Here is a 27,818-nt window from a genome sequence, read left to right on the forward strand (position 1 = left end):
GAATGCAACTGATGTGCAGCACTGACACCTAGCGTCAGAAATACAGTGGTGCCTAAAGAGATTTTACTCACAGGAGATACGCATCTAAAATAGAGGTGGGCCTACCTTATCCTGTGAATCACACTGCCTCTCTGATGCTTGCCTTGAAAGCAACCCCCCACCCCCAAGCCACTGGCTACAGTAAGGGGTGGGGTCAGGGCTTACATTCTCATACAGTATTTCCCGGCACCCCTTCATGGTCCTGTCCCATTCGGGGCTCCAGGCTTCATCTGCAGGGTGGGGTCTCAGGGATTCCGCCCCATGGGGCTCGGGGCTTCTGCCTCGTGGGTTTGAAACTATTTACCAGAGCTCTGCTCCAGACAGTTCTGGCTGAATTGAAGCCCTGGGTGCAGGGATGTTTGAGCAGTATCCAAAGAGGGTGACGCCACCCCCCTAAACTCTTTAGAGCAAGGACTCTGTTCACTCTATTGGCACACAGCACCGAGAGCAATTGTGCATTGGGGCCTCTAAGAGCTATTGTAGTAAAATTACTGGCTAACGGGGCTTTTGGCAGAAAGCCTTTACCAGGTCACTGTCCATGGCTCACCTACCAGACAGGTCAGTGGAGCTACATGATTTGCATCAATTGACTATCTGACCGTTTAGCCCAGTGGCAGATTGGGGACCTTTTGTGATTGTGTCAGCAGGCATCTCGTAATTCTGGGTAGCTGCTCGTTTGTTTGTTTGAAGCAACCCAGGAGCCCCCTTCCAGAACCTTTCCGAATAGACAAGAATTTAGACGAGAGTTTGCCAGTCACCACTGAAGAGGGATCCAAGCTGCAAAATTACAATCCAGAAATGCATTTTCAAAACTCCCGAAGCTCAGGCATGTTTGGAACATAGTATTGATTGTAAAATTAGAATCTATGGTCTGCCTTTCCAAAAATGACAACCTGAGACTCTCAGGAGACTTTCTGATTTTCAGCAAGTGTTGAGGGTCCTGCCCTCTTGAAAAACACGCCCCTTTAAGGTTAACATCTCATGTTCGGTACCCAAAATCACTAGTCACATTTGAAAATTTAGGCTAAAACCTTTATAAGGTTCGGGAGTGTTTGTTTCAGGCCCATCTCTAATTGCCACCCACATTCAGAACTTGGCCTCTCTTTTTTGCATTCCTGAAACACGTTTCATACAATTATAAAAAGGGTTTTATTGATTGGTGAGATATCTACAGTTCATGCTTTGGTGAGAGTACAGATTCCTTTATATTTTTAGCATGCAGTTTAAATGTGGAGGGTTTAGACGGCCTCTTGAGCTTCCCAAGTCCCCCAGAAGTTCACCTGACCCTTGTTCTCTGCCTTGTCCAATGAACCCAGCTGGTATTTTGACTTTTGTGGAATTCAAATTCACGGTCAAGATTTTTTAAAAAATGGGACCCCAATCTGGGCTGGGGAAAAGGGATGTTTCAAACCAAAACAATCCAAGGGGATTGATGCTTACAGCAGACTGAGCGTTGCTATCCTGTGAGTTCCTCAAGAGAAAAGAGCAAACAATTGTACAGGCAGAGAGTGCCACACTTAACAAATGCAATTAACCACAATGGGAATTTGCAATAAGGGCCAGTCTGGGCAGCTCCTTTTGTTTGAGTGCGACATCTGACTGGGCTCACACATAACCATGAAACCAGCTTTCCAGAACCAGATTGTCTGCCTTAGAGCAAAAGCTCATTGAACCAGAGTGAATCCTGCCTGGTATTATAACGTCAAGGCGGGTCAAGTTATAGTTACAACTGGCTCTGAATGCCACTTCGTTAAACTGTAGCATTCTTCACCTGCAGCCAAGCAGCACATGGAAAGAAAGGTATGACCCATACGTTAGGAGCAGTGATTAGTAATGCTGGATTCCACAGGAGCTGAAAGTAACAAGAATGCTTTTCCTCTCCAGCTATGGCTGCTGCACTATCTCCTCCTGGTACCGGCTGGTCACCTGCAAATTCGTTTGGTGGAGCTTACGCAGGCAAGAATGCTCAGAGAATTATACTACCCCAAGCTGCCACCCAAGATCTGCCCTTCTGCTACCTGGACTGTGAAAGGCTACTACATTGTGCCAGAAGCTTATAACTTTTAGCTCAGTGAAACTGGGAAACTTAATGCTCCTGAAGCCTTGAAATTCCACTTGTCCAACCCAAAAGGGACAAAGTTCAGCAGGAACTCAGTTATCCAGTGCAAACACCCTGCAGGAAAAGGTGGATTTTTAAACTGTAAACCCTGTATATAATGGAAACCACTTCAAGCTGGGGGTCCGGCAGCACCCCTACACACTCCTACTTCCAGCACCTATAGGTACTTTGGCATGGCTGGCTGACAGGTCAGGGACAACCCCCCCACCGCACCCTCCATCTGTGAATGCTGCTCCCTGGTAAATGCTTCAGGTTCACATGGCTAACTTTGTTTCAGGTGCCTGTCGATCCATTCCTGTTGCTCAGCCACATATGCTCCTTTCGCTTTGCCCACCAAGGGTATTTGTGTCTATGAATTAAGAGTTAATGCAAAAAGGAGAGGTTAGATTTGGATCTCCAGCAAAAATGCAGAGTAACACCTCACTGACTTCCATGGGCAGCCATTTTGGCGGCAGGCACTCTATAAATGTTACAGAGAAAGATGAAAGATAGGATACAATAGGAATGGTCTTACTAGCTCAGACCAGGAGCCCATCTGTCTGATATCTTGTCTCTGACAGTGACCAGTACCAGCTGCTTCAGTGCAACGTTCAAGAAATTCCTTCATGGACAATTCTTGGACAAGCTTCTCTTAGCAGTAGGTTCACCCTAACTCCAGCAGTTACTGGTTAGCTGGTACCTAGAAGCAAGAGGGTTTATAACCCTTATAGTTTATCTAATGGAGTTGTTCTGGGTTTGACACCACTGTTACAGAGATCAGAATCTGGCACACGGTCTATCAATTTAAAAACCCACTGTATGGAGTCTCACTTGCACTAAAGATAATTGCACTCATGCTAAAGACACTCTACCACACTCTTGCAGTTCAAAAGAACTGTAGGCTAAATGGGAACCAGGTTTTATATATCTATTGGCATTTTTTTTTTGACCAATTCAGCCTGAAACATCCTACTGGCAGATTCCAGCTAGAGGGTGACGCCTGACTACATCATCGGCCAATAGGCTCTATTGGTTTGCCAACATTCTGAGGAGGGAGGGGAAGTGTGGGGCTCGAAAAACTAGCCTGTAAACCTTTGAACCACACAAATTTCCCCCAGGCAATTCCCCTTTATAAATCAGCTCCTACATCTTGCTAGCTACATAGAAGTGTGTTTTAGGAGGATAGTCTCCTGAAAGTTCGGCAGTCTCAAGTAAGAGGAGACTAGTAAATACAGGATATAAAGTTGCAGATCCTCAGCTGGTGTAAATCAGCATTATTCATAAGAACATAAGCACATAAGAACAGCGATACTGGGTCAGACCAAAAGTCCACCTAGCCCAGTACGCTGTCTTCCAACAGTGGCCAATGCCCAGTGCCCTGGACGGAATGAACAGAACAGGTGATCATCAAGTGATCCATTCCCTATCGCCCATTCCCAGCTTTTGGCAAACAGAGACTAGGGACACCATCCCTGCCCATCCTGGCTAATAGGCATTGATGAACTTATCCTTCATGAATGTATCTAGTTCTTTTTTGAACCTGTTATAGTCCTGGCCTTCACAACATCCTCTGGCAGGGAGTTCCACAGGTTGACTGTGCATGGTGTGAAAAAATATTTCCTTTTGTTTGTTTTAAACCTACTGCCAGAAGGGGGAGGGATAGCTTAGTGGTTTGAGCATTGGCCTACTAAATGCACAGTTATGAGTTCAATCCTTGAGGGAGCTATTTAGGGAATTGGGGTAAAAATCTGTCCTGGGATTGCTCCTGCTTTGAGCAGGGGGTTGGACTAGATGACCTCCTGAGGTCCCTTCCAACCCTGATATTTTATGACTCTAAGTCAATGTGGTTACACCTGGTGAAGTTCTGACCCATGGATTATAGCTATTTTCCTCTCTTCAAATGAGCTCGATCCCATGGCCTGTTCTGTTTTTCCACACTACCTTTGAAAAACTTGAATTCTCCTCCTCCCTCGTCTCTGATCCCTTTACCACAGTTCCTCCTACACGGAACATGAACTCCAAAACCATCCCAGCTGGCATCAAACTTTCAAATCCAATGCATTTGAACAGAGACAACTTGAGTCCCCTCCAGGCAACCCACACATGCTAGTGGGAGCCACATGGACAAGTGTGCAGCAAGACAATGGTGGGGAATCAAGAGAACTGATTGGCTGTTTAGAGAGAGAACCGTAGGGTTTTTATAGGACAAAGCAGAGAACTGCCTCCATACTGGTGCTACCCCGTTTAGCCTATCAGGTCACATCTAGTGGGTGATGTTAATGATACATCCCTCCTACTCTGGCAGGGAACCCTGCACAGGCTGCTATCATGCCACCCATATTACGCTATTGCAGAAGCCAAATCAAACCATCAAGCCACGTTAAAACGAGAGTGAAGGCCTTCCACAGCCTGGATTACTGGAACAGGTGTGGTGCTGCCTTGAGGACTGGGGGAGAGCATGGGGGGGGAGGGAGGGCAGGAGGTTGGGGTTAAATCTCAATGACAGCAGCACGCCTCAGGCAGAGGGGAGCATCTGGGGGCACTGCGTTCCGTTGGATCTCGTTCCCATCCAGCCGCAAGACCTGGAGCTTGGAAAAGTTCATGACATCGATGACTGTGCAGAAGCTGCTGATGGAGAATTCTGCAGGGAGAAAAGGAGACAGGGAGCTGAGACAGAGCCAACAACTCACTAGCTAGTGTTCTTACAATCCTGATGGAAAAAAGCCATGTCCAGGATGGATCAGTACTAACGGCACCATGGGCAGTAATAGTCCTAACAGTGGACATGACTAAAGTGTCAGGGCACTACGGTAATACACTTTTTTAAACAGCGTGTTTTATTGCAATGTCTTGCTCCATAGTGCAGACACAGGGCCTTTGAAATTCAGTTGAGAACCACTCTGCCTCCTTTGCCCTCCCCCCACAAATCCCTCCCATAACTAAAAACCACACTTGGGCTATCTCAGTGGGGTTTGAAACATGTATTACTTTGAACAAGGGCCAAGGCATTCAGAACTGAGTAACGATTTTGAGACAACCTTCAGGAGGCCTGATTTTCAGACGGTGCTGAATGCCTTCTCTCTTCAAATCAGGACCCTTAAAGCTGGGCACCCAACAAACGGAAGCTACCAAAATCACTAGACATGTCTGAAAGGGCAGAAAATGCCCTGGCCCTGATTCTCCTCTCATTTATTCCTGTGTAAATCAGGAGTCACTCCACTGAAGTCAACTGAGTTACACTCGTGTAGCTCAGGGAGGGGTCAGACCCTGCTCTCCTGTTAGCATGGGGAAGGGAAGTAGATTGCAGAGCATGACTGGGTCTGTTATCCTTCTAGCAAGATCTCTCTGCTAGCAGTGAAGGGGGCTGCTGTGATCCCAACTGAGCCACTACAGAGCCACAGCAAACCTTGAAAGCCCTCTGTTGTACTGTGGGAGAGGGTGTGTTTTGGGGAGAGACGTGCTCCAGCTTTCCGTGCAGCCTTTGTGAAGGAAGAGAGCAGCCAGGGGGCAGCAAAGCTCCAGGACTTAGCAGAGACGTAACAAATACAGTACCTAGCTGGGGAGAGAGAATTCCTTAGAACAGATGTTCCTTGTTTAAAGCTGGGGAGGTGACTGCCCTGCTCACAAGCAGACTCGGGAGAACAGTGAGACTCCATCTCTTCAGCACCACACGGGGACAGAGGGGCAGGGAATAGGCATTGAGCCTCCCCCTGTAGCTCTTTCACTGGGGGTTAGCCCTGAGTAATGGTAAGAGCAGGGAAACATGAGTTCTATTCCTGCCTCTGCTACTGTTTCACCATGTGTCTTTGGTCAAGTCACTTCATCTCTCACTGCCTCCATTTCCCTGTTGTGACACCCTGTTATTTCTATTACAGCAGCATAGTGTTGCCGTACGTACTGATAAAATGGACTTCCATACAAGTGCCAAATACACCAATACAGAGAACTTTGAAGTCCAAATATGCTGTGGAAATAGAACTGATGTATTTATAAAGACATGTACAAGTTCTTTCAACCCCCGTATTATAAGAATTAAGCTAATTCTTACAATAGCTTATCTGTTTTTTCTTTGGACACTGGCCCGTCACGGAATTGTTGCTGCAGAAAAGTATCCATACAAGAGGGTCTTGTATTCTGGGCCTTCCCCAGGTGCTGTGAACAAGTCTCCCCATTGCAGCTGGGCCAGGGAGCAGGTCTCCTGCTGCCAGTTGCATTGACCAATCAGAAACGAAGGTGAGGACGGGGGCAAGGCTGCCACCCTCCCTGACTAGTGCAACAGCAGGGCCAAAAAAAGCCCTGGCAGCTGGAACTCAGGGCTTGGAACCTAAGCTGGGACAGTGAGTTCTGGGGGCCAGCCAGACTCTGGGACAGTTGGGAGGGATGTGATGGTTTCAAACAGCTATTTTGAAAAAGTATTTGCAGATTAAAAAAAAGTTATTTATCCTTTAAGTACCTTTAAAATGTACTTAAATCCAAGTACTAAGTACAGAACATTTAAAGTACTTAAATACTAGTCTGTAGAGTACCTGATCCTACTTACCTACATGGGAACATGCAGTAGCAAGGGTCCAGCCAAGATCCAAGCCTCATTGTGCTAAATACTGTCCATATATAAGAGCTTTAGAAGACAAGACAGTCAGTGGGTGAGAAGGTCAAATGACTTGCTCAAAAGTCACACAGCTCGTTAGTGGCAAAGCCAGGGGTCAAACCAATTTCTCCCCAAACCTAGTTCAATGCCCTAGCCACTGGACCACACTGCCTCAGCATCAGTCATTAGGGTTTGTAAAGTTCTTTGAGATCCTTGGATGATGACACTAAAGACAAAGTGGTATTGTCCATCGGAGACGAGTCACAGGGAGAATGTTTTCCGTCCAGGAAATCACAACATCATTGTCTTAAAAGCTCAGCAGAGGCTCCAGGTATGTGTAAAAACAAAACACGGCCTCTTGATTCTGTCGATCTGCAGCATTCCTCATTCACTACAGGGAAATAACGCTCTTCAGAGAACCCCACTGAATACTTTCAAGCTCAGCTGCAAAAACAGCCATAAAAATGCATGATCAAATAAACACAAGGGGTTGAGCGCCAGCTTGATTTAACGCCATCTAGGTGCAGACTCAACAATTGCACATGTTGAAAGTAAACATTTGGGAGTCTGTTCTCATTTTGCATGCATGTCTGTCAGTTCCCCAGTGCAGGGCTATGCGTTTCCCCTAAAACAGTTGATGGCATCACTAACACTTAATTTAAGTAAGTGATGCAGGCAGCACAGCTTGTTGCTCAGATTTCTCTGATATTACAGAGTGTCCTGACTGCAGGGCTTGTCAGGGGAGAAAAGCAGGAATGGATTTTTTCCAGGCATTTAGCTTAAAAAAAAAATGTTCCGTTTGTTTTCTGATTTCAGTGAATTTCACCCTGGTGAAAGATGCCAGGTAGGTTCTGGAGATGAAAGGCTTCTGTTTAACCACAGGGAAGCGCAGGAAATGACGGGGCAAGCTTCCCACACATGATGCTTCCACTAACTTGGAGGGGCCCCTTTTGGGATGTCCATCTTAAGTGCTTATATGGCCCTCATAACTATAGCAACTGAGCACCCCACAATTTAAAAAAAATTGATTTACCCTCACAACACTGGTGGGTAGTGCTCTTACCTCCATTGTACAGATGGTAAAGCAAGGCAAAAGAGACCAAGGGCTTGTTGACACATGAAAAATAATCCAGAAAAAGGTAAAATGTGAATTTAAAGCAGATTAACTATTCCTGATTCACGCCATGTGTGGATGTTCTTATTCCGGAATAGGAATGCCTTATTCTGAATTAGCATGATCCACTTTGGAGGTAAACTGATATAAATAGGAGTTAGGCACCTAAATACCTTCGAGGATCTGCATGCAAGCTCTTTGGGGCAGTGCTGTCTCTTACCATGAGTCTATGCAGCCCCTAGTACACTAGGATCCCGATCTCAGTTGAGTCCACAATCATAAATAATAAGATGAAACCCCTTCAGAGTCCTGAACATCTTTTAGAAAATACCATTAATGGCTTATGGCCAGCAATGGACCCAGTCTGGATTTGAAGTGGTGACTGTCAGGTGAAAGGTTCTCAAACCCCCCAAAATAACACATTTAGAATCTCAAACAAGATTTTTCCATTTGCCTTTGAGGGGGGGAACCAAATATTGAATAGGAATGTTGCTCCTGTGACTTGGATGTTTTGGAAAGAAATCTAGATGCTGACATGAGACTTTCCAACATGAAAGAATCTGCCCATTACATCCAAGTTGCTTTGGGTGCTCCAAGGTTTTAGAACAAACGGGTCCAAAGCAGAATTCCACGATGGTGCCAAATTGGAGACATTTTAAAGTAATGCTGATAGCAGAAGTTTAGTGGATCCCAGTAAGGAGGGATAGAGAGCGAGGCAGACAGAAAGGACCAGACAAAACCAAGAATCTTTTCTTCTTTGCATATGTCTTCTTGGGATCCCTCTGAATGAAGAGTCATCTATGGAACCCAGTAACCTTTGTGTACTGGTTACTGGAGGTGTGTGCACACTGCATTGCAGAGGTATCTGGAAACTCCATAGCCCCTTAGAACAGTGGTTCTTAACCAGGGGTCCAGGGCCCCCTGGGTGGGCCATGAGCAGGTTTCAGAGGGTCCACCAAGCAGGATCAGCATTAGACTTGCTGGGGCCCAGGGAAGAAAGCCGAAGCCCCATCACCTGAAGCCCTGTGGTGTGGGGCCCTGGGCAATTGCACTGCTTGCTACCCCCTAATGCCGGCCCCGGCTTTTATATGCAGAAAAACAGTTGTTGTGGGACAGATGGACTGTGCAGTTTTTATAGCATGTTGCGGGGGGCCTCCAAAAGAAAAAGGTTGAGAACCCCTGCCTTCGAATGTAACGTGCACTGGTAAGAGGAAGCAGATAGAAGCTTAGCATTGAGTAGGGCAGGGGGAGCCTATAGCAGCAGTCATCGAATCCTGGAGATGGCAGTCCTGATGGAGAACCGCTGATCAAGAAAGACTGTTTATCCTGTGCTCAAATCTCTGATCTAGGATGGCTCAGGGACTGCCACAAGTGAAAAGCATTTGCTAACTGTTCCAGTGTGAGCAGATATAAAAACCCCTGTGACAGCACAGACCCCGTTACCCCCGGCCTCATCTGACCCCAGCACAAAGCCCATCATCCCACCCTGATGGAGACCCTCCATCAGACATTTGCTTAGGCTTTAGTGTCACTATCACCCAGGACACCCCAGCTAAATCCACACGGGAGTTTCTTGGCCAATGCAGATTTAGTTCCTGTGCTGAAGAAGCTGCCCGAAAGGCCAGACAACAACTCTCACTAATTGTCTGTAATGATGATGTATGCTGGGAGCAGCAGGGTGGAAGAGATGTACTGTGGTGCTTTAGCACCCCAGAGAGGGGAGTATTACTATTTTTGGCTTCCAGGTCGGTAATGTTAAGCAGCCAGTGCTCCAGCCCAGGAGTGGATACGGGATTAAGCTAGGCAGAAGCCCAAATGCATAGACACAAGTGCACTTCATGGGCCAAATGCAAGCTGGAGCGAACTGGTGCAACTCCCATGGGTCAATCAGTCTTAGTGTAAATGACACAGTATGTTACGAGGGGCATGTAAGTGGCAAAGTAGCAAACCTTGCGCTGATCTGGCATTCAGAAAGCAGCCTTTGCCCATGCACGTAAATGAGAAGGTGCACCTACACCATTACGCATATTCCCAGAGTTAGCTTCAGGTCTGGTGTAAGCAGACACAATCCCCATTCGGTTTAATAGAAGCTGTGCTCACTATTCAGGTCTGAATCTGGGCCCCATAGACTTGCACACTCACTGAGTGCCAAAGCATGGCATAAATTGCATCACTTTGCCACTTGCCCCTACTTCCTGATCAACCCTGTGTCATCTGGACCCAACTCTGCTCCCACCCGCACCATTGACTTCAGCGGAGTCACTCCCCTTTTACACCCACGTAAGTGAGAACGGAATCAGGTGTGTCACTTGCACCACAGTTTACATCCCGGTGCAGGGAACCAAATGTACGTCTCTAGGATTATTCAGCTGTGCACCAGCGTGAGGGGGGAACAGAATATTGTCTTTCCCCTGTCATGCAAAGGATGCGTTTCTTTCTGTTCTTTTCACATCTTTTCTGTTGTGCTTTTTTGCTCTTTACACAACAGAAGTTTATATAAAGAAACCACATGGGCACACAGCTGGGTCCCAAATAACTGTGTTTACTGATGTACACAAACACACCAGACCTAGTCACCTACACGCTGCTGCTCTCACTGGCTTCTAATATAGTCAGCACCATAGACTCTAGGACTGGAAGGGACCTCGAGAGGTCATCGAGTCCAGTCCCCTGCCATCATGGCAGGACCAAATACTGTCTAGACCATCCCTGATAGACATTTATCTAACCTACTCTTAAATATCTCCAGCGATGGAGATTCCACAACTTCCCTAGGCAACCTATTCCAGTGTTTAACTACCCTGACAGTTAGGAACTTTTTCCTAATGTCCAACCTAAATCTCCCTTGCTGCAGTTTAAGTCCATTGCTTCTTGTTCTACCATTGGAGGCCAAGGTGAACAAGTTTTCTCCCTCCTCCTGATGACACCCTTTTAGATACCTGAAAACTGCTATCAGGTCCCCTCTCAGTCTTCTCTTTTCCAAACTAAACAAACCCAATTCCTTCAGCCTTCCTTCATAGGTCATGTTCTCAAGACCTTTAATCATTCTTGTTGCTCTTCTCTGGACCCTCTCCATGACATGACAGTGTTCTTAAAATATTTAAAGGGATACTATTCTATTCTTGCCACAAAGAGTCCTGTGGCACCTAATAGACTAACAGATGTATTGGAGCATGAGCTTTCGTGGGTGAACACTCACTTCGTCAGGGTATTCCTGTTCTTATGCACTATGCTTTCTTATGTCCTCTTCTCTCAGTGGCATCCCCCATCCTCAGTGCAGCCACATCACTTGTGCCAAAGATGACCTTTGTCATCTGACCGCTGACTATTTAATTCAGCTAGTATTTTTTTAATCATTAATATATCTCAATCTCGTTATTTCTTCACCTTTAAATTCTCTGTGGAGTTCTATCTCAGCTTGCAGAATTTAAAAAGATAATCTCACAGACACGAGAGGGACTTCCAATGAGCCAAAGGATAACACCTTGCACTTACCAGAGCACCATGCATCTGAGCATCTCAAAGCACTTTACATAAGTACCGTGTAGATGGGGCAAACAGAGGCACAGAGTAGGGAAGTGACTGTCCTAAGGCCACAGAAGAAATCAGTGATAAAGACCGCAATGGAATTTAGGTTTTCTGAGTCCCAGCCCCTGTGCTCAGGCCATTAGACCAGGCTGCTTCCAACAAACAATGCTAGAACTTGGGTCCCCATTTCCCAACCCCTTGTCCTGATCATTTGACAATAGGATCCCCTAGCATCAAAAGGGTGCTGTTGGGAAGCTGCTCACCATTGATTTGGTTCCCTTGGAGATAGAGGTTCTCGAGGTTGGTGCTAACCCGGGGGATCTTCTGGAGCCTGTTATAAGACAGATCCAGCTCTAGGATGCTGCTGGTGTTGAAGGTGTTGGAGGAGAGTCCATCGTTGGTCAGGCTGTTGTGGGACAGCCTGATATAGAGCAGCTTGGGTGATACTTTGAAGTACTCATCAGGGATGGTGTAGATGTAGTTGTGCTCTAGGTAGAGCTGTTCCAGAGAGCTTGGGAGGCCATCGGGGACCTTTCTGAGGTGATTGTAGCTCAGGTCAACAAGGATCAAGGACTTTAACCCTTTGAAAGATGCTCCTATATCATGGATCTGGTTGTGGCTGAGATACAGGGCAGTAAGGTTCTCCAAACCCTCCAGAGCATTGGATGGGATCCTGGTGATCTGATTGTAAGCCAGGTGGAGTTCTCTCAGGGACCTGGGCAGGGGGCTGGGCATCTTGGTCAGGTTATTGTTATCCAGATACAACCTTTCCAGGTTCTTAAGCCTGGCAAAGACCCTCTTGCCCATCTTCTCACTGGTTATCTGGTTGCCATGCAGCGCAATCCATTCCAGCGTTGTGGCGTTGTCGAAAGCCCCCTCTTGGACGCTGGTGATCTGGTTGTTCTGGAAGTAGACGTATTTCATCCTGGAAGGCACAAAGGGAAGGTACCTCAGGTTGCGACTGTCGCAGTACAACGCTGTAGAGAAGTTGGGGGGGCAGTCGCACTCCTGGGGGCATTCCCTGGAAACAGGCTCAAGGATGGGCTCTGCAAAGGAGGACCCAGGCGAGACATAAGGGTAAGGGGGGGCCTCATCCTCGTAGTACGGCATGTAGTTATAGGACAAAGCCTGGCTGCGAAGGTACTGATGCAACCAGTACATATCTTCTTCATCTTCATACTGGCCCAGGGAGACCCCACACAGCCCAGCAACTATCAGGATGGAAGCCCAGTGCATTGTGCAGAACCTCGTGGAACCTGTATGGAAGTGGGAAAAATATGAGCAACTTTAGGTCAGGCACAAGTGACTAGAAATAGGAAACAGGAAGGAGTTTATCATAGGGAAGCATGGGGCCTAGAGCGTTGGAGAGGAAATCAGGAGACCTGGTTTCTGTTCCTGACCCTGTCGCTGGTTTTCTGGGTGACCTTGGACAAGTAACGTCCCTTCTTTGTGTCTCAGTCTCCCCATTTTTAAAATGGGGATAATGACACTGACCTCTTTTGTCAAGTGCTTTGAGGTCTGCAAATGAAAAGTGCTATATAAGAGCTAGGTATTATTATCATATCATTGAGGGAGGTGGCCCTTGAGTTGCAGTAATAGAGAGAGCTGGATCCAATTCACCATCCTTTCATTTGTTTTTTGTGAACATTCATGCCAGTGACATTTTGATCATGATAACTTCTTTATTATTATCATTAATAATAATAACGTTATTATTACAGTAGTGTCTATAGATGCTACAAATGAGATTGGAGGCCCATTGTGCTAGGAGCTGTACATTGTAAGAGTTCCTGCTTCCAGTATATATAGACAAGACGTACACAGGATGGAGGAGAGACAGAGACAGCAGGTCAGTGAAAAGCTGAGAAGAGAACCCAAGACTCCTGACATTGCAAAAATATTTAATGCACATTGACCTGTATAAAGATTTACATTATGAGTGATTGCCTGGAAGCTCTTTAGGTGTCACCCAATCAGGAAGCAGAAACAATACCTTGTGACTTAAGTGACCAATTAGACCCCATGAATAGCAATTGTTTGAAGTGACAGATAGTCAAGATGAAACCCAGAGGCTGAAGTAACCATTCATCATCGACTTTGCATAGCAAACACATTTATAAAGATCAAAGTCTATTCATGGATAATTTGCAAGCAGAAGAAAAGGGGCTAAATTAGTGGCATGAAATTGTTGCTGTTAATATTTCATCAGGCTTCAGTCACAGACCCAGGCACCTGGATGCAGTGAGACAAAAGCTGTTTGGCTGGGGAGGAGGGGTGACCTATTGGAGAGGGTTTTGAATTGGGACTCAGGAAACCTGGCATCCATTCCTGGCTTTGGTCACAGATTTCTTTCGTGACTTGGGCAAGTGACTTACTCTACCCCGTGCCTCAGTTCCACATCTGTACAATGGGGTTAATAGAATCATAGAAGATTAGGGTTGGAAGAGAACTCAGGAGATCAACTAGTCCAACCCCCTGCTCAAAGCAGGACAAATCCCCACTAAATCATCCCAGCCAAGGCTTTGTCAAGCCGGGCCTTAAAAACCTCTAAGGATGGAGATTCCAACACCTCCCTAGGTAACCCATTCCAGTGCTTCACCACCCTCCTAGTGAAATAGTTTTTCCTAATATCCAACCTAGACTTCTCTCACTGCAACTTGAGACCATTGCTCCTTGTTCTGTCATCTGCCACCACCAAGAACAGCCAAATTCCATCCTCTTTGGAATCCCGCTTCAGGTAGTTGAAGGCTGCTATCAAATCCCCCCCCTCACTCTTCTCTTCTGCAGACTAAGTAAGCCCTACCTAAATAATACTGCCCGACCTTCCCTCATGGCACACCATGGCTATGAGGGCCATATAACCACCCACACAGTGGCTTACACTCTTTCCTTAATTCTGCGTGCATCGAACAGCATGCAAAGAAGAGTTTGGAAAGCATCCGGGAAGTACCCCGAGCTGCCCTGAGTAGGGGAGGTTAAAGGGATGAGAGCAGATTCAGTCCTGCCTGCCAGGGGTGGCTCTCTGTTTTTTGCTGCCCCAAGCGTGGCAGTCAGGTGGCTTTCGGTGGCATGCCTGTGGGAGGTCCGCTGGTAATGCGGATTCAGCGGCATGCCTGCGGGAGGTCCACTGGTCTCGTGCCTTCGGCATACGCGTCACTGAATTGCCACCGAAACTGCAGGACCGGCGGACCTCCCACAGGCATGACGTGACCAGCAGGCCACCTCCCGTGGCTTGCTGCCCCAGGCACGTGCTTGGTGCACTGCTGCCTGGAGCCGCCCCTGCTGCCTGCTGACCCCTACATACGTGGCTGGCTCTCTGGGTCTCCTGTATACCTTGGCTCCGTTGGAAGGAATGGTAGCTAATCCGATGGGCTCTGAGCACCACTTTTCCTCTATCACCCTCTTGCTGGTCCTGCAGGCACTTCTGAAGGAAGGTCACCCCTGCTGCAGCAGAGAGTTCTGCCCCGTCACCATAGGGGTCTTTTAACTCAGTCATTTCTATTGTAGCACTGCGCTCTGGAACTTCCCACCGTGTGGCCTGTGGGGGGCAGAGGGTTCTTAGCCCCAGTCACCCTAGCTGTAACATGAAGCTTTGAGCTTTTGCCAGGGGTGGGTGCTCTACTCACCCAGGGCTGGATGGACTCTGAGAGCCAAGGCCACTAGGGCAGGCTTGTGGGAAGGGTTAGGGAGAAAGAAGAGGGGTTGATGTGCCTTTTCAGCCTGAGGAGAAAAGACTCTGATCCTGGGTATGACATTCCCTTTAGTCACCTCCTTCTCTTACGTGTCAGGACCTCAGGGCAGTAATAACAGAGTGGGATCAGGCTGAGCCCCTCAGATCAGTCAGAAAACTCCCATTGGGGGCAGGACTGGGCTCACCCACCCTGACGGGAGGGGAGAATGACCCTGCTGGCTGAGGCATCTTCCAGTACGTACCACAAAGTGCTTGATCAGCATTCAACAGCCTGGCCTTATTGTCATGGAGTGACCAGCAGGATGGAGAGGGGGCTTCTCCCAGAGCATTCCAGCTACTCTGAGCACGGTGTGAGTCCAACTTATTGTTAAGGTCTGCTCTGCGAAGGCTTCCCTTGTGCTTACAGCTCTGGCTTGGGCTGTAAGAGGCGGGGCGTCAACTCCCACAGTCTTCCTGCATTACCTTCTCTCGCTCTGGGCCTCAGTTCCCTATCTGGAAATGGGGATAGCAGTAATACTTCCCATTCTTTCTCTGGCTGGTGTATTTAGACTGTCAGCTTTGTGGGACAAGGACCATCACTGCTGGTATGTACAGCACCTAGCGCAATGGGGCCTTGCTCTTGGCTGGTGCTACTATAATCCAAGTACGAGTGGAAGATCAGAGGTCCCCTTACAGGCATGCCCAGGCCCTTGCAAAGCTGTGAAATTAGTGCCTGCTGGACATTCTGATCTAGATTTGCTGCCCCTGCAGTGCAGACAGCCTGTCCAAACTGGGCCTTCGGCAGGGGCATCCCCAGACTAATTACACTGGTCTACAATTTTTGAGAAGTCGTCTGCTTCAGAGATAAAATGTGATATTTATTATGTATTTTGATGTGCTGAATTCAAATATGACAATTAAAACAACTGATTGTCTACTGTTTCTAAGATATTTAAGTTTTTACATTTTATGTCTATGTCTATTGTGTAGATAGTAGAGTTTTAATCATAAATTGTAAACCTAGGTCTTTTCATGTGTTTATGGTTGCTTTACATGATAATATTTCACCTGTCCTGTTTATGGAACACTTTAAAAATCAGCAAAAGGGTTATATAAATAAAATTTATTATGAAACAAAAGGCAGAAAACTGATGTACATAGTTTAGTCCTATTCAGTGTCTACTCGGCGCTTCTTGGCTTTTCTCTTGTATTCATTAAATGGAGCATCTCTTGTCACTGTCCAGCAATAGTCTGCAAGCATTGATGGGCTCCATTTGCCCTGATAGCCTGCCAGGAGATTCCACTGCTGTAGTCTGGAGCCCAACAGCTCTGCCTTACTGTTGGGTAGTTCCAAATCCCTGACAAGGTCATTCAGTTCACCTTGTGTTATGAGGTGCGGTTCAGAGGAGAAGGATGGGAGAAAATGTGGGTCCTGTGACATTGATGGTTCACGACCAGAAGTTTCATTTTCTTCCTCTTCCTCGTCTGACTCAAGTGAGAATGATTCTGGTGCATCAGGAACCGGCAGTCCTTCTCCGTGGGGTACTGGGCGTATAGCTGATGGAATGTTTGGATAATGCACAGTCCACTTTTTCTTCTTTGACACACCTTTCCCAACTGGAGGTACCATGCAAAAGTAACAATTGCTGGTATGATCTGTTGGCTCTCTCCAAATCATTGGCACTGCGAAAGGCATAGATTTCCTTTTCCTGTTCAACCACTGGCCAAGATTTGTTGCACAAGTGTTGCAGCATATGTGTGGGGCCCACCTCTTGTCCTGATCTCCAATTTTGCAGCCAAAATAAAGGTGACGGGCTTTCTTAACCATAGTGGTTATACTGCGCTTTTGTGATGCAAAAGTCACTTCACCACAAACATAGCAGAAGTTATCTGCACCGTTCACACCAGTACAAGGCATCTCTGCTCACTTTGGCTAAACTGAAATGTGTCCCTTTGCAAAATCAAACACTGACAAATAAGAGAGCACGACACTGTATGATTTCTAGAGCTCATATAGGGCAATTTGTTCAGCAGAGTGATGTAAGCTTCGTTATAATTGCATCATCCATGACTTCTAGGAATAACATGATGCAATTCATATCATGTATGATGCAATACCAGCTTCAGATTGCAACATTCATTGTTTTGCCTCAAAAGCAAGTACTGTCCAAACCCAGTCATAGATTTATTCATAGATCCAGTCAAAGATGTATTTTAGTCATGTCTGGTTTAAATTGAGATCCCTTCCCTTTATAACTCACTTATCCTCCGCCATTCCCAAGTCAAGGGTCGTATATACTGACCCAATAGCATATCTTGAAAACTAGAGCCAATCAACAATTTTAAGCATCATTTTCATTCTCAGTGACCCAGAATTAGTAAAGTTGGACTACATTTATTTCAGAAGCATTTTGGCTGTAGAGCAGTGTTATCACAGGAGGCCTCTGGGTTACTTGTAGCAGGCCTGACAGCATCCATAGCCCTCGCTCAGACATGCATACAGAACAGAGCTGCAGGAAAGGGGCGTTATTTATAGCTTCAGCCCTAATGAGGAATCCCGGCGCTCCAGACAAAGAGGGTACAGTCCTGCTCTGAGCCAGACTGCGCATCGCCACCTAGGCACAGTGCTGGCTGGCAGGCTGCTCATGTGGGAAGAAAAGAAGGATTGAAACACTCCGTGCGTAGGCTCTTGGGTTTCTTCCATTTTCCATACGTACAGGAGTTCCCGGCAGCCGAAGGGGCCCATGAAACTGAGTCTGTGTGTGGTGCAGGAGCTTGGCATTCAAGCTGCTTCAGAGAGCAGCTCTCCTCCTCTTCCCATTCCAGGGGTACCTTGACTAGTAAAATACTATTCCTACTTCCCGATAAATGGGCTTCCTCCACCCCCACTACAGGCCATCTTTCCCACTGTACAGCACCATTCCTAGGGGGTCTGACCTCTCTATTTGGCACAATTCCTAGGAGTTCTGTCCTCCAATTTAGCACCATTTCTAGGGGGTCTGTCCCCCCTATTTGGCACAATTCCTAGAGGGTCTGCCCCAATTGCTAGGTTTCTCCCACTATGTGGCACTGTTTTTAGGGGGGAATCTCCACTCTTGTTCCTAGGGGGTACCTTCCCGCAAGTACACACCATTCTCAGGCAGTCTTTCCTTCAATTTACCCGTTCCTAAGGAGTCTCTCTTGCATATGCAGCACAGTTTCCCTCTATCCAATGCCAAGTCTACGGGGTTTGTTTCTCAACCTACAGCCCCCTTCCCATAGGGAGCTTTCCACTGTCCAACCCCATTTCTACGGTGGGGTCAGTATCCCTTTCGTGTGTAGGATAACACAAGTTTAACTTCTTCATCTGTCAGCATGAATAAACTAGTCTCAGTTCCACTGGCTGCTAGTCTAATTGGGATTGTGCTGCATAGGACACCTTGCTGGAACAACCAGAGTCAGACAGCATGAGCTTCACCCATTGCCACCTTCTCACCCTGTTAACCAGGTAATAGCCGTCATCTAGAACCCAGTGCAGAGCGAGGTAGATGTTGTGCTGGGTGGAGGAGGTGGTGGTTGGGGGTCTGGAGACTAGAGTCTGGCTTGAATCTGTCTGTCTAGCTTGTCTCACTCCTCCCTGGCAAGAATTTAACGAGTCACCAAAGGAAAAAAAGGGCATTGTTAATAAGGACAAAAGCTCCCCCAGTAGTAACCAAAGCAGCCCTTGATGCTCAGACTTGTGCCATCCATGTCGTTGGCGTGTGATTCACATGGCTCCCCATGTCAGCGTCGTGCATGGCAAGGGTTTGTATTCCCTCTGCGGTACAGGTATGCAAACAAACAAAAAAAAAAGGTAGCACAACCCATGATAAATTCAGAAATCGACTTACCAGACTCAGAGTCCTTTTTCCAAAGCCTCAGTGTTCGTCTGCCTGATCTCCTGTGTATTAAGGAGCATGTGTGTATCTCAATTTGCCAGGGTTGGTGCCCGCCCCGCAGTCCTGATCAAATATTGTGCTTGCAGGTCATGGGCACTGCAGGGTTTTCCTTTTGGAGTAACCTCCCAGTGGCAGACAGTTTGCAGAGTCGAGAGAAGATACCCTACCACTGCCTGACTTTATAAATAACCTGCTTTTTCTCTCTCCTCTCTCTCACTCTTATGTCTTTTCTTACAGAGGCTTTGGCAGTTTCCAGCCTCGCTCTGTTTAACAAGTTAGTGGAATCGTGGGTGTTGTTTTGAACAGACTTTTGCTAGGTCGCCTGCGTTTCTCATCAAACAGAGACGATGAGGCTGCTTTAAAAAGAAAATCAGGCTTTGGGTGGGGGGAGACGCTGAGGATGAACGGCTTAGAAACAAAGCATCTTTCACGTTTTCACTTCGAGGGGAGAGATGGCGGAATGGCCCACAGGCTGCATCCCTGTGGGCCACCAGCAAACCTTGATATTTTATTATTCTACTATTAAATAGGAATTATCATAGAAATATTTATTCTAATGAAGCAGCATCCAAGGCACATAAACTACATACCAAAAACCTAATGTCACACTAAGAATTTGTTTTAACCTGCTGCTGAGAGGTGCCAGGTTGACCGTCCTGCTAGCTGGAGTCCTCTGCTAAGCCACATGGGAAGCAACATAGTTTCTTGCTTAGATACTGTGGGGAAGGGTTCTACAGAAATATTGAAGATACATAGCACATAGACTAGGACCTGGGAGTCCTGGGTTTCTATCCACCCTTTTATGATCCCCATTACTGCAATATCTGGGCATCTTACCATCTTTAATCTTTATCACATGCCGGTGCAGCAGGGCAGCACTGATGTGCCCTTTTTACAGATGGGGGACCTGAGGCCCAGAGACATTTAGGGCTTGCCTCCATGTGAACATTAATCTGGAATAAGATAAACTGTTAATTTAAAGTGGATTCATTGTTCTTGATTAACTCCACACGTGGATGCTTTTATTCCAAATCAGCTTAACCCACTTGCAAAGTGGAATAACTCCCATGTAGACAAGCCCGAAGGCACTTGCCCAGATTCACACAGCCAAAGGAATTGGACGGAGTCTTCCAGAATCACAGGCTGGCATGCTAACTACTGCCTAGGGCCACCTGGGGGGAGCAAGTGGGGCAATTTGCCCCAAGCCCCGCAGGGGGCCCCACGAGAGTTTTTTGAGGGCCCTGGTGCGGAGTCCTTCACTCACTCCAGGAGCCCCAGAAAACTCTCGCGGGGCCTTGGCCCCCGGAGCGTCTTTCGCTCCAGGTCTTCAGCGGCAATTTGATGGCGGGGGGGGGGGGGGGCTTCCACTCTGGAACCTGCCATCGAAGTGCCCCAAAGACCCACGGCGGGGGGTCCTTCCGCTCTGGGACCCGCCGCTGAAGTGCTGGGTCTTCGGCGGCAATTCCCGCCGCTGAAGACCCCAGGCCCCCTGAATCCTCTGGGCAGCCCTGCTACTGCCCCACCCTTCCTGCCTCGGGGGCTCTTCTCCCAGTTTTGCCACAGATAGTCGCTCAACTTCTGCAAGTCGCTTTGCGTCTCAGTGCCAGTTTCCTCACCTGTGTTATGAAGCTAATGCTACTGACCCAGTTTTGTAAAGCGCTTTGAGATCTGGGGTTAAAATGGGCCTATACAGGGGCTTAAATATAATTATTTATCCCCCACCCAGGCCATGGCAATCCAAGCTGCTTCCAGATTCCACATTATTCCCTGCCAACTTGCCTCTGGAGAAGAAAGAGGCCTTTGTAACTCCGGGGCTATCCGCTTTCACCAGCTCTCGACGCACAGGGTATTTTTAAAACTTCAAGACATAATTATTAGTTATTCAAACATTTCCTCCCGCTTCCCTCACAAAAGAAAAACCAATAGATCCTCATCCAGCTGCTAATAACCCCTCAGTACAACAGCAGTCAGGGCACTGGGGATAGGGTTTCTGAAGGAGCCTGGAGTAAATTAGCTACATTCAACAGGAGATGGATGCCAAACTCCCTTAGGGGGCTGTGTTTATGTAGATTCCTTTGAAAATCCCAGTCTAAACTACCACTGCTTTTTGGGATGCTTGCAGTGACCCTAAATAACTCATAACGAATTGCTAGTAGGAGCGCTCACTGTAGCCAGAAAGAACGGGAGGCGGATTCATGGAAGTTATTAGGAAAGGAACTGATTGTATGGAATCATTGTCCTACGGAGCAGCTGCTATTTATTAGGGGAGGGTGTGGCCGGAGAGATCAAAGGGTCACCCTTTCTATAGCAATGTGAATGCTGGTCAGAGTAGAGTCCTGCCTTCTACGGCTCTCTCCACACTGCAGTAAAACACCGGCAGCAGGCCCGTTAGCTGACTTGGGCATGCGGAGCCCAGGCTGTAGCGCTATCCAATTTCAGGGTAGGTATCCTGGGTCAGGTTGGAGCCCAGGCTCTGGCAGGGCAGAGGATCCCAGAGTTGGACTCCAGCCTGAGCCTAAAGGTCTACACAGCAATTAATCAGCCACATAGCCCAAGCCCCATGAGCCTGAGTGAGCTGACCTGGGCCAGCCATGGGTGTTTAATTGCAGTGTACACGTATCCTGAAAGAGCTGGCCTGATCTGCAGCTACTGTGAGAAGCTGGACTGTATTTTTGGCAGGAAGGCCCCCACTGCCTCATGGCATGTTGTCAGCTCCACCACAGACAACCCCCTGAAATTCAGATTCTTGTCAAACCTCTAAACCTCAAGGCTGACCCACTGATGGAGCCCCAGGCTCCCCCTGAATCCCAGGTAGATATTGCAGATCAGTGGCACTACCTGCCTCAATGTAGCCGTGTCCTGAAGCCCTCAGCTTCTGAGAACTCTGCAAACCGGGCTACACCCTTCACTTCCCCAGTCCGGTTCCTCAATCTTCCAAGCCACAACACGACATGGAGAGCAGGAGAATCTCTCAACTCCCACACCCACAAGGAACAGGTCTTTCTCTTTCCCCCGCATCCTACCCCACAAGATGCAGAGAGCATTTCCCCCCATGTGTGCAAATTGGTGATCTTGAAAACACAAACGTGTGCTCCCCCAGTCCTGTGTTTTTTGGCACTGCCTTGTAAGTTTTCTCTGTGTAATGCCTAGGCAGTAGTTTTTTTGCTGTACATAACGCACAACTGGGTGGATGATTTCTTATTACATTGAATGTCATTGGAAATGTCATGAGGTTGCTGAAAAATTTCACAAAAGCCTTGCTCGAAGCAGGATAAAATCCCCACATGAAGCTTGCTACAAGCCTTGTGCCATGCATCACTGGTCCCTGCACACAATCATGAGAAAAGCCTTACACTACGGTAGCTGCATTGGCTGCAGGACTGCCTTGGCCTCACAGCAGGAGCATAATGCATCCCTGACCCTGTGTCCTTGACCAGTTGAAGAATTTCATAGAAGCCACCTCTCTGGCTCTTCATAATGTTCAGGCTGTCTGTCCACCTCTTCCTTCCACCCGTCATTGAGGCTCTCTCCCTTGTGCTCACTTAGGCTGTGCAAAACACAGCAAACAGCTCTCACACGAGGCAGATAATGTTCAGCAGCCTCCATTCTTGGCAGTAGGTATCTGCAGCCTCTCTTCAGTCTCTAAATGTGCACTCCACTGTCATTCTGCAGCTGCTTCTAGCATAGCTAAACAGCTCCTTTCACCTATCCAATTATCCAGAAAAGGCTTCCTAAGCTCGGAAGCAGAGGGGTAAACTCAAGGCAAGTTTACATCACACAGTTAAGTCGACCTAAGTTATGTCGACATACAGCTGCCGCAGTAATTAAATTGCTTTTGCATGTCCACACTATGCTCCGTGGGTCAGTCGTGCAAGTCCTCACTACTAGCGCTTGCATTGATGCAGAGAGCAGTGCATAGTGGGTTGCTATCCCAACTTGCCACCATGTCTGTCTTGGGAAGGGTTTGCAATGCCTCATGGGAGCAAATGAGTCACACAGGAGGACCAGGAACATGGTTTCTATGTCTCATGATGCAGTTTTCTCCATCCCATAATTTTATCTGCATCCAATAATGTTTCGTGCCTCTTTTCAAAAGCACCTCCAACCCGTGCATCCATCATTTCTGTATGCATGGATCCTGCAAGCTGTGCGCTATTGTGATGACCGTTGCGAGCACAGAGCACTTGATCCTGCAGTATTTGCAGAGCCTCCAGAGGAGCCGTGGGGAACATGGACATTCCTTGGAGGCTAGCGTGCTGTGGGACACAGTAAGAAACAATTCAAGGTTGCCGTTGGCATTCACTGAGCAGTTGCAGACATGACATGAGGAACCGAACACCACCGAGGTCCATAGTGGTCCTCCAAGCAACGGTTCCATTTGTCATTGCAGGATGAGGTGCAGAGTTTGCAGAGTTTCTAGTGGTCTTGTCATCTTGGACCTTCTCAGACCACCCTACATTAATACCGATGAACCTTCTATGTGGATCAGCCAGACCTTGCAGCACCGTGCAGAGAGACCCCTTACTGTTGATGAATTCTGAGTCCTGGGGTTGAGACAAAAATAAGCATGTGGGTCCCATCACTACGCCATATACAACTTGAGAACTCCAACCATGCAACTTCAGCAATAAACCCTTGGGCATCTCCAAGCTTTATGGCCTAGGGCAACAGCACATTCCAAATAGCACCACTGCACCTCCATGACAGTAGTCCAAACAGTTGATCTACCAACACCACACCGGGCAGTTGCTGACTGGTAGCAATCGGGGTGTGGCGAGCTTCCAGATAACACTAACCACGTACCTGGGTCCAGCGTCGCAGCTATGGGGTGAGCTCAGCACAGATATTTAAGAAAGTCGCCTCTAATATCCTGAAGTTCTGCCACCACTGCTGGTCTCCCAGGTCTGCATCTCTGCCCTGCCCAGCCCATCACGGCTAGTTGGCCATGCCCAAAAACAGCAGCCCACCACGGGGAGCCGCTCCAGGAAAAGTTTATGCAGAAGCAACTGCTTGATTTCAGCCGCCTCCTCTCTAGGTGCCGGTATTGTGCTGCCCCAGAAACCGTTGCCCAATTTGAGATCAGCAACCTGTTTGTCAGGATCACAGCACTCAGCAGTGTTTCCGCTCCCTGTGTGACAGTGGTTGGAAAAGTGTGCTGGCTCATAAACTCCAGAAGAATGATGGGATGCAGTGAGAGGAACTAATTAGTTGGGAATTAATTTGTTTGACCCCAAGTTCCAGAATCCCAGTGCCTTGGGGTTGCTATCCCACAAGGCACAGTGGAAAAAAAATACCAGAATGCATAGAGCCTAGTGGAGGAGTATTGCACCAAGGGATGTCTGCCCTGAATGCTGAAGGCTTATTTGGAGCAATGCAGTGGTGTGTGGGCATGATGATTCCAAAGAGAAGTACATTAACCTGGGGTCATGCGACGTGGATATGCTTAGGTACATACAAGACCCCTCATTCTGATAGGATCTGAGCACCACGCAATCTTTAATATATTTATCCTTGCAACACATTTGTGAGTTGGGTAAATGCTATTATGCCCACTTTACAGATGGGAAACGGAGGCACAGCAAGACTAAGGCATTAGCTTCATTAGAAAAAAAGATGTGTTCTTAACTTGAGTCAGCTAACATGAGGTGAAATCCTAATGAAGACAAGGTAGTTCGTAGTTTTTACACAAGTTTTCAGGACAACGTAAACCTTAGACTAAGAATACACATTGATTCCTCATGAATACACACCTTAAATGTGTTTTCACTAGGGTGACCAGATATCCTGATTTTATAGATACTGTCTCAATATTTGGGGCTTTGTCTTATAAAGATGCCTGTTACCTTCACCCCGTCCTGATTTTTCACACTTGCTTTCTGGTCACCCTAGTATTCACCTTCAAGTACATAAAAGGTTGTTACAAGGAGGTGCAAGAGAAATTGTTCCGCTTAACCTCTTAGGATAGGACAAGAAGTAATAGGCTTAAATTGCAGCAAGGGCGGTTTAGGTTGAACATTAGGGAAAGCTGTCTAACTATCAGGATAGTTAAACTAGAATAAATTGCCTAGGGAGGTTGTGGAATCTCTATCATTGGAGATTTTTAAGAGCAGGTTAGACAAACACCTGTCATGGATGGCCTACTGCTTAGTCCTGCCTTGAGAGCAGGGCATTGGACTGGATGATCTCTCGCAGTCCCTTCCAGTCCTATGATTAGTGTCAAAGCATAGACTTGACCCTAGGCTTCCCAAGTCTGAGGCGAGGGTCCCTACCCACTAAACCAACCAGGAAGTTCTAATTTGTGTGCTGCTAGGTGGATCTAAAGTTAAGAGGAAAAGAGCCTATTTGCTTCACACAAGCTGTCCTTGGTCTAATATGAAGAGCAACACCATTATGAAGGGGTCTTTCCTGCTGTCAAAGAGAGGAGGTGCATGCAATAATGTACATTACCTAGTTGCTAGACAGGTGAACCAAAGTCAAATCTTTGGGAATTCAAGATACCACTAACACCAGGAACTTAATAGGCTGTTTAAAAGGGTGAGACATTTCTTTGGATAGTGAGAACACCCACTCTTACATTAGACAGGGTATGTACCCTATAAATATTATATACTTGCTGGGGTAAGTGACAGCTGGGAGGGTACCATCTGCAACACCTAACCCTAAAGCCTTGAACACCTTCCTGTAGAAAGACCCTAGCATCTAGGATCCAGGCTCTGCTCGTTAGCCTCGTATATTTTCCAGAAGGCACTGAGAGAGCCCGATGATGAGAATGGTACAAATGCCTTCACAAACAAGCCAGCTAGATCCAGAAATGGTGACTACAGAACATCAGCGCGAGAGGCAGAAAAACAGCTGTTAATTGACTTCAGATTCTGCAGCTGGTCTCTGCAGGGCCTATGGATCTCAGGCCTGATGTTTCCTGACTGGCATATCTGAGAGTTTGTATCCACACAGTCTTCCCTGCCAGCGCTATCTCTCTCCATCCTCTTTGAAAGGCAGAAAGGATGCTCATATTGACACTGACAGAGGGTGCCCTTTCTCCAAACAAATCCAAGTCCTTCTCTCTCCCTTGCTCATTTTCATTGCAGCCTGGAAAAGGCAGCTACCAGCAGAGGGGTGGGCAGCAGGTCTACAAGCCGCTGCAGGGCTTCTGGGGGGCCCTGTTGTCCAGCAAGTGGGTTGAGTCCAGATACCTGGGATGGGCTGTGCTCTCAAAGAAGAGGCAAGAAAAGGCAGGTTCATAGGGAATGTGGAACATCAATCAGATCCACATTAGAGATACCACCTGCTGCTGTACTAATGTCAAATATTATAACCTAAGCAGCACTGGCCCTGGTCACTACTTGGATGGTTGAGCTGCAGTGAAAAGCCAGGATAGTGTAGACAATAGAGCTGGTGATTCAGTAGGCGTCACGCTTCCTTCTGAGTTAGTACAGAAGAAGTGCCCTGCCTCCTGCGTGCTGTGACAAAGCTCCTCCTCTACCTTGGTGGGTCCTGCGCTTATTGGCAGATTTGCTCACCTCAGTGATCTTCCCCACAGTCTGGATCAACTCCTCCTGTGTCTGATCAGGAGTTGGGAGGTTTGGGGGGAATCCGGGCCCGCCCTCTACTCCAGGTTCCAGCCCAGGGCCTTGTGGATTTGCAGCTGTCTATAGTGCCTCTTGTAACTGCTGTGTGACAGCTGCACCTCCCTGGGCTACTTCCCCAAGGCCTCCTCCAAACACTTTCTTTATCCTCACCACAGGACCTTCCTCCTGGTGCCTGATAACACTTGTACTCCTTAGTCCTCCAGCAACACACTCTCTCAGTCTCAGCTCCTTGTGACTCTTGCTCCCAGCTCCTCACACGCACTTCCTCTCCTCTGGCTCCCCCCCGCCTGACTGGAGTGAGCTCCTTTTAAAACCCAGATGCCCTGATTACCCTGCCTGCAGGTGTTCTAATCAGCCTGTCTGCCTTAATTGGTTCTAGCAAGTTCCTGACTACTCTAGTGCAGACCCTGCTCTGGTCACTCAGGGAACAGAAAACTACTCACCTAGTGACCAGTATATTTGCCCTCTACCAGACTCCTGCACCCCACTGGCCTGGGTCTGTCACAGTGCCCTGTCTGCTGCAGTAAGCTGAGACCTAATGCCAAGGGGATGGGCCACTAGTGGTCATCAAAGGTTCCATATTATGTTCCCAGGGGAACTGCCAGGGTGTGAAGCATAGACTTTGTGCCGAGTACTAGCATAAACCAGGAAATCATTTAATTCCTTTAGCTTGTTCTAAGAGAGTCTGTACCCGTGAATGGGAGTTTGGGGTTGGAAATGGCCTCTTAACCCTGGCAATTTCAGCGGCAGACACAGAATTCAGTCTGCTCACTTGTAAGAGTGTCCTCTGGGAATCCAAGCACCTCTCAAACCCTGATCCCTTGTATGGATTGCTTAAATCAAAGCCTAACCGTGGAGGATCAGGCTGGCTGGGGCCCCTGGGGGGGGGCTCTTCATTGAGGAAAAAAATCTAACTACAAGTCATGCACCTTTGACATTTTGCACAGTGTCAGTCACTGTTCATCCATCTAGTCCATTTAGATGGCAAATTCTTCCCAACCCGGGCCACGTCTAACTCTGTTTGTACAGCACCTAGCGCAAGGGGAGGGCAGTCTTGACGGGGGGCTCTAGGCATTATTACTATGGAAACAATAATAATAGCATGGCAAGGCATGTGGCAGGATAGAGTTGAAGGCCAACAGGGCTGGAGCCAAAGAGTGAAGTATCCGGGGTGCTCCAGGGCTGGATTCAAGTGCATTGGCAGCGCTGCAGTGGAGCCCAAGACTAGATTAGACGGACGGCATTGAGGTGCACTCGCAGAGTGAGGTGGCAGTG

General features: G+C 47.6%; 1 protein-coding gene across 1 annotated transcript; it reads right to left on the reverse strand.

Moving 5' to 3' along the window:
• Window positions 1–3,900: 3,900 nt before the first annotated feature.
• On the reverse strand, window positions 3,901–19,126 carry FMOD (fibromodulin). The gene is made up of 3 exons (XM_030562704.1): window positions 18,907–19,126; window positions 11,631–12,623; window positions 3,901–4,778 (listed from the first exon to the last, which is right to left on the reverse strand). Exons 2-3 carry the CDS (start codon window positions 12,601–12,603, stop codon window positions 4,627–4,629), a joined length of 1,125 nt encoding a protein of 374 aa, XP_030418564.1. The 5' UTR covers window positions 12,604–12,623; window positions 18,907–19,126; the 3' UTR covers window positions 3,901–4,626.
• Window positions 19,127–27,818: the final 8,692 nt, after the last annotated feature.

The sequence above is a fragment of the Gopherus evgoodei genome, chromosome 4, assembly GCF_007399415.2.
Source record: "Gopherus evgoodei ecotype Sinaloan lineage chromosome 4, rGopEvg1_v1.p, whole genome shotgun sequence".
NCBI classification, from domain to species: Eukaryota; Metazoa; Chordata; order Testudines; family Testudinidae; genus Gopherus; species Gopherus evgoodei.

Coding starts and splice junctions, on each gene's coding strand:
- FMOD (XM_030562704.1), bottom strand. CDS start 12,603: ATGCACTGGGCTTCCATCCTGATAGTTGCTGGGCTGTGTGGGGTCTCC. Junction 4,779..11,630: donor CCAAGGGAACCAAATCAATG/GTGAGCAGCTTC, acceptor TTCTCCCTGCAG/AATTCTCCATCAGCAGCTTC.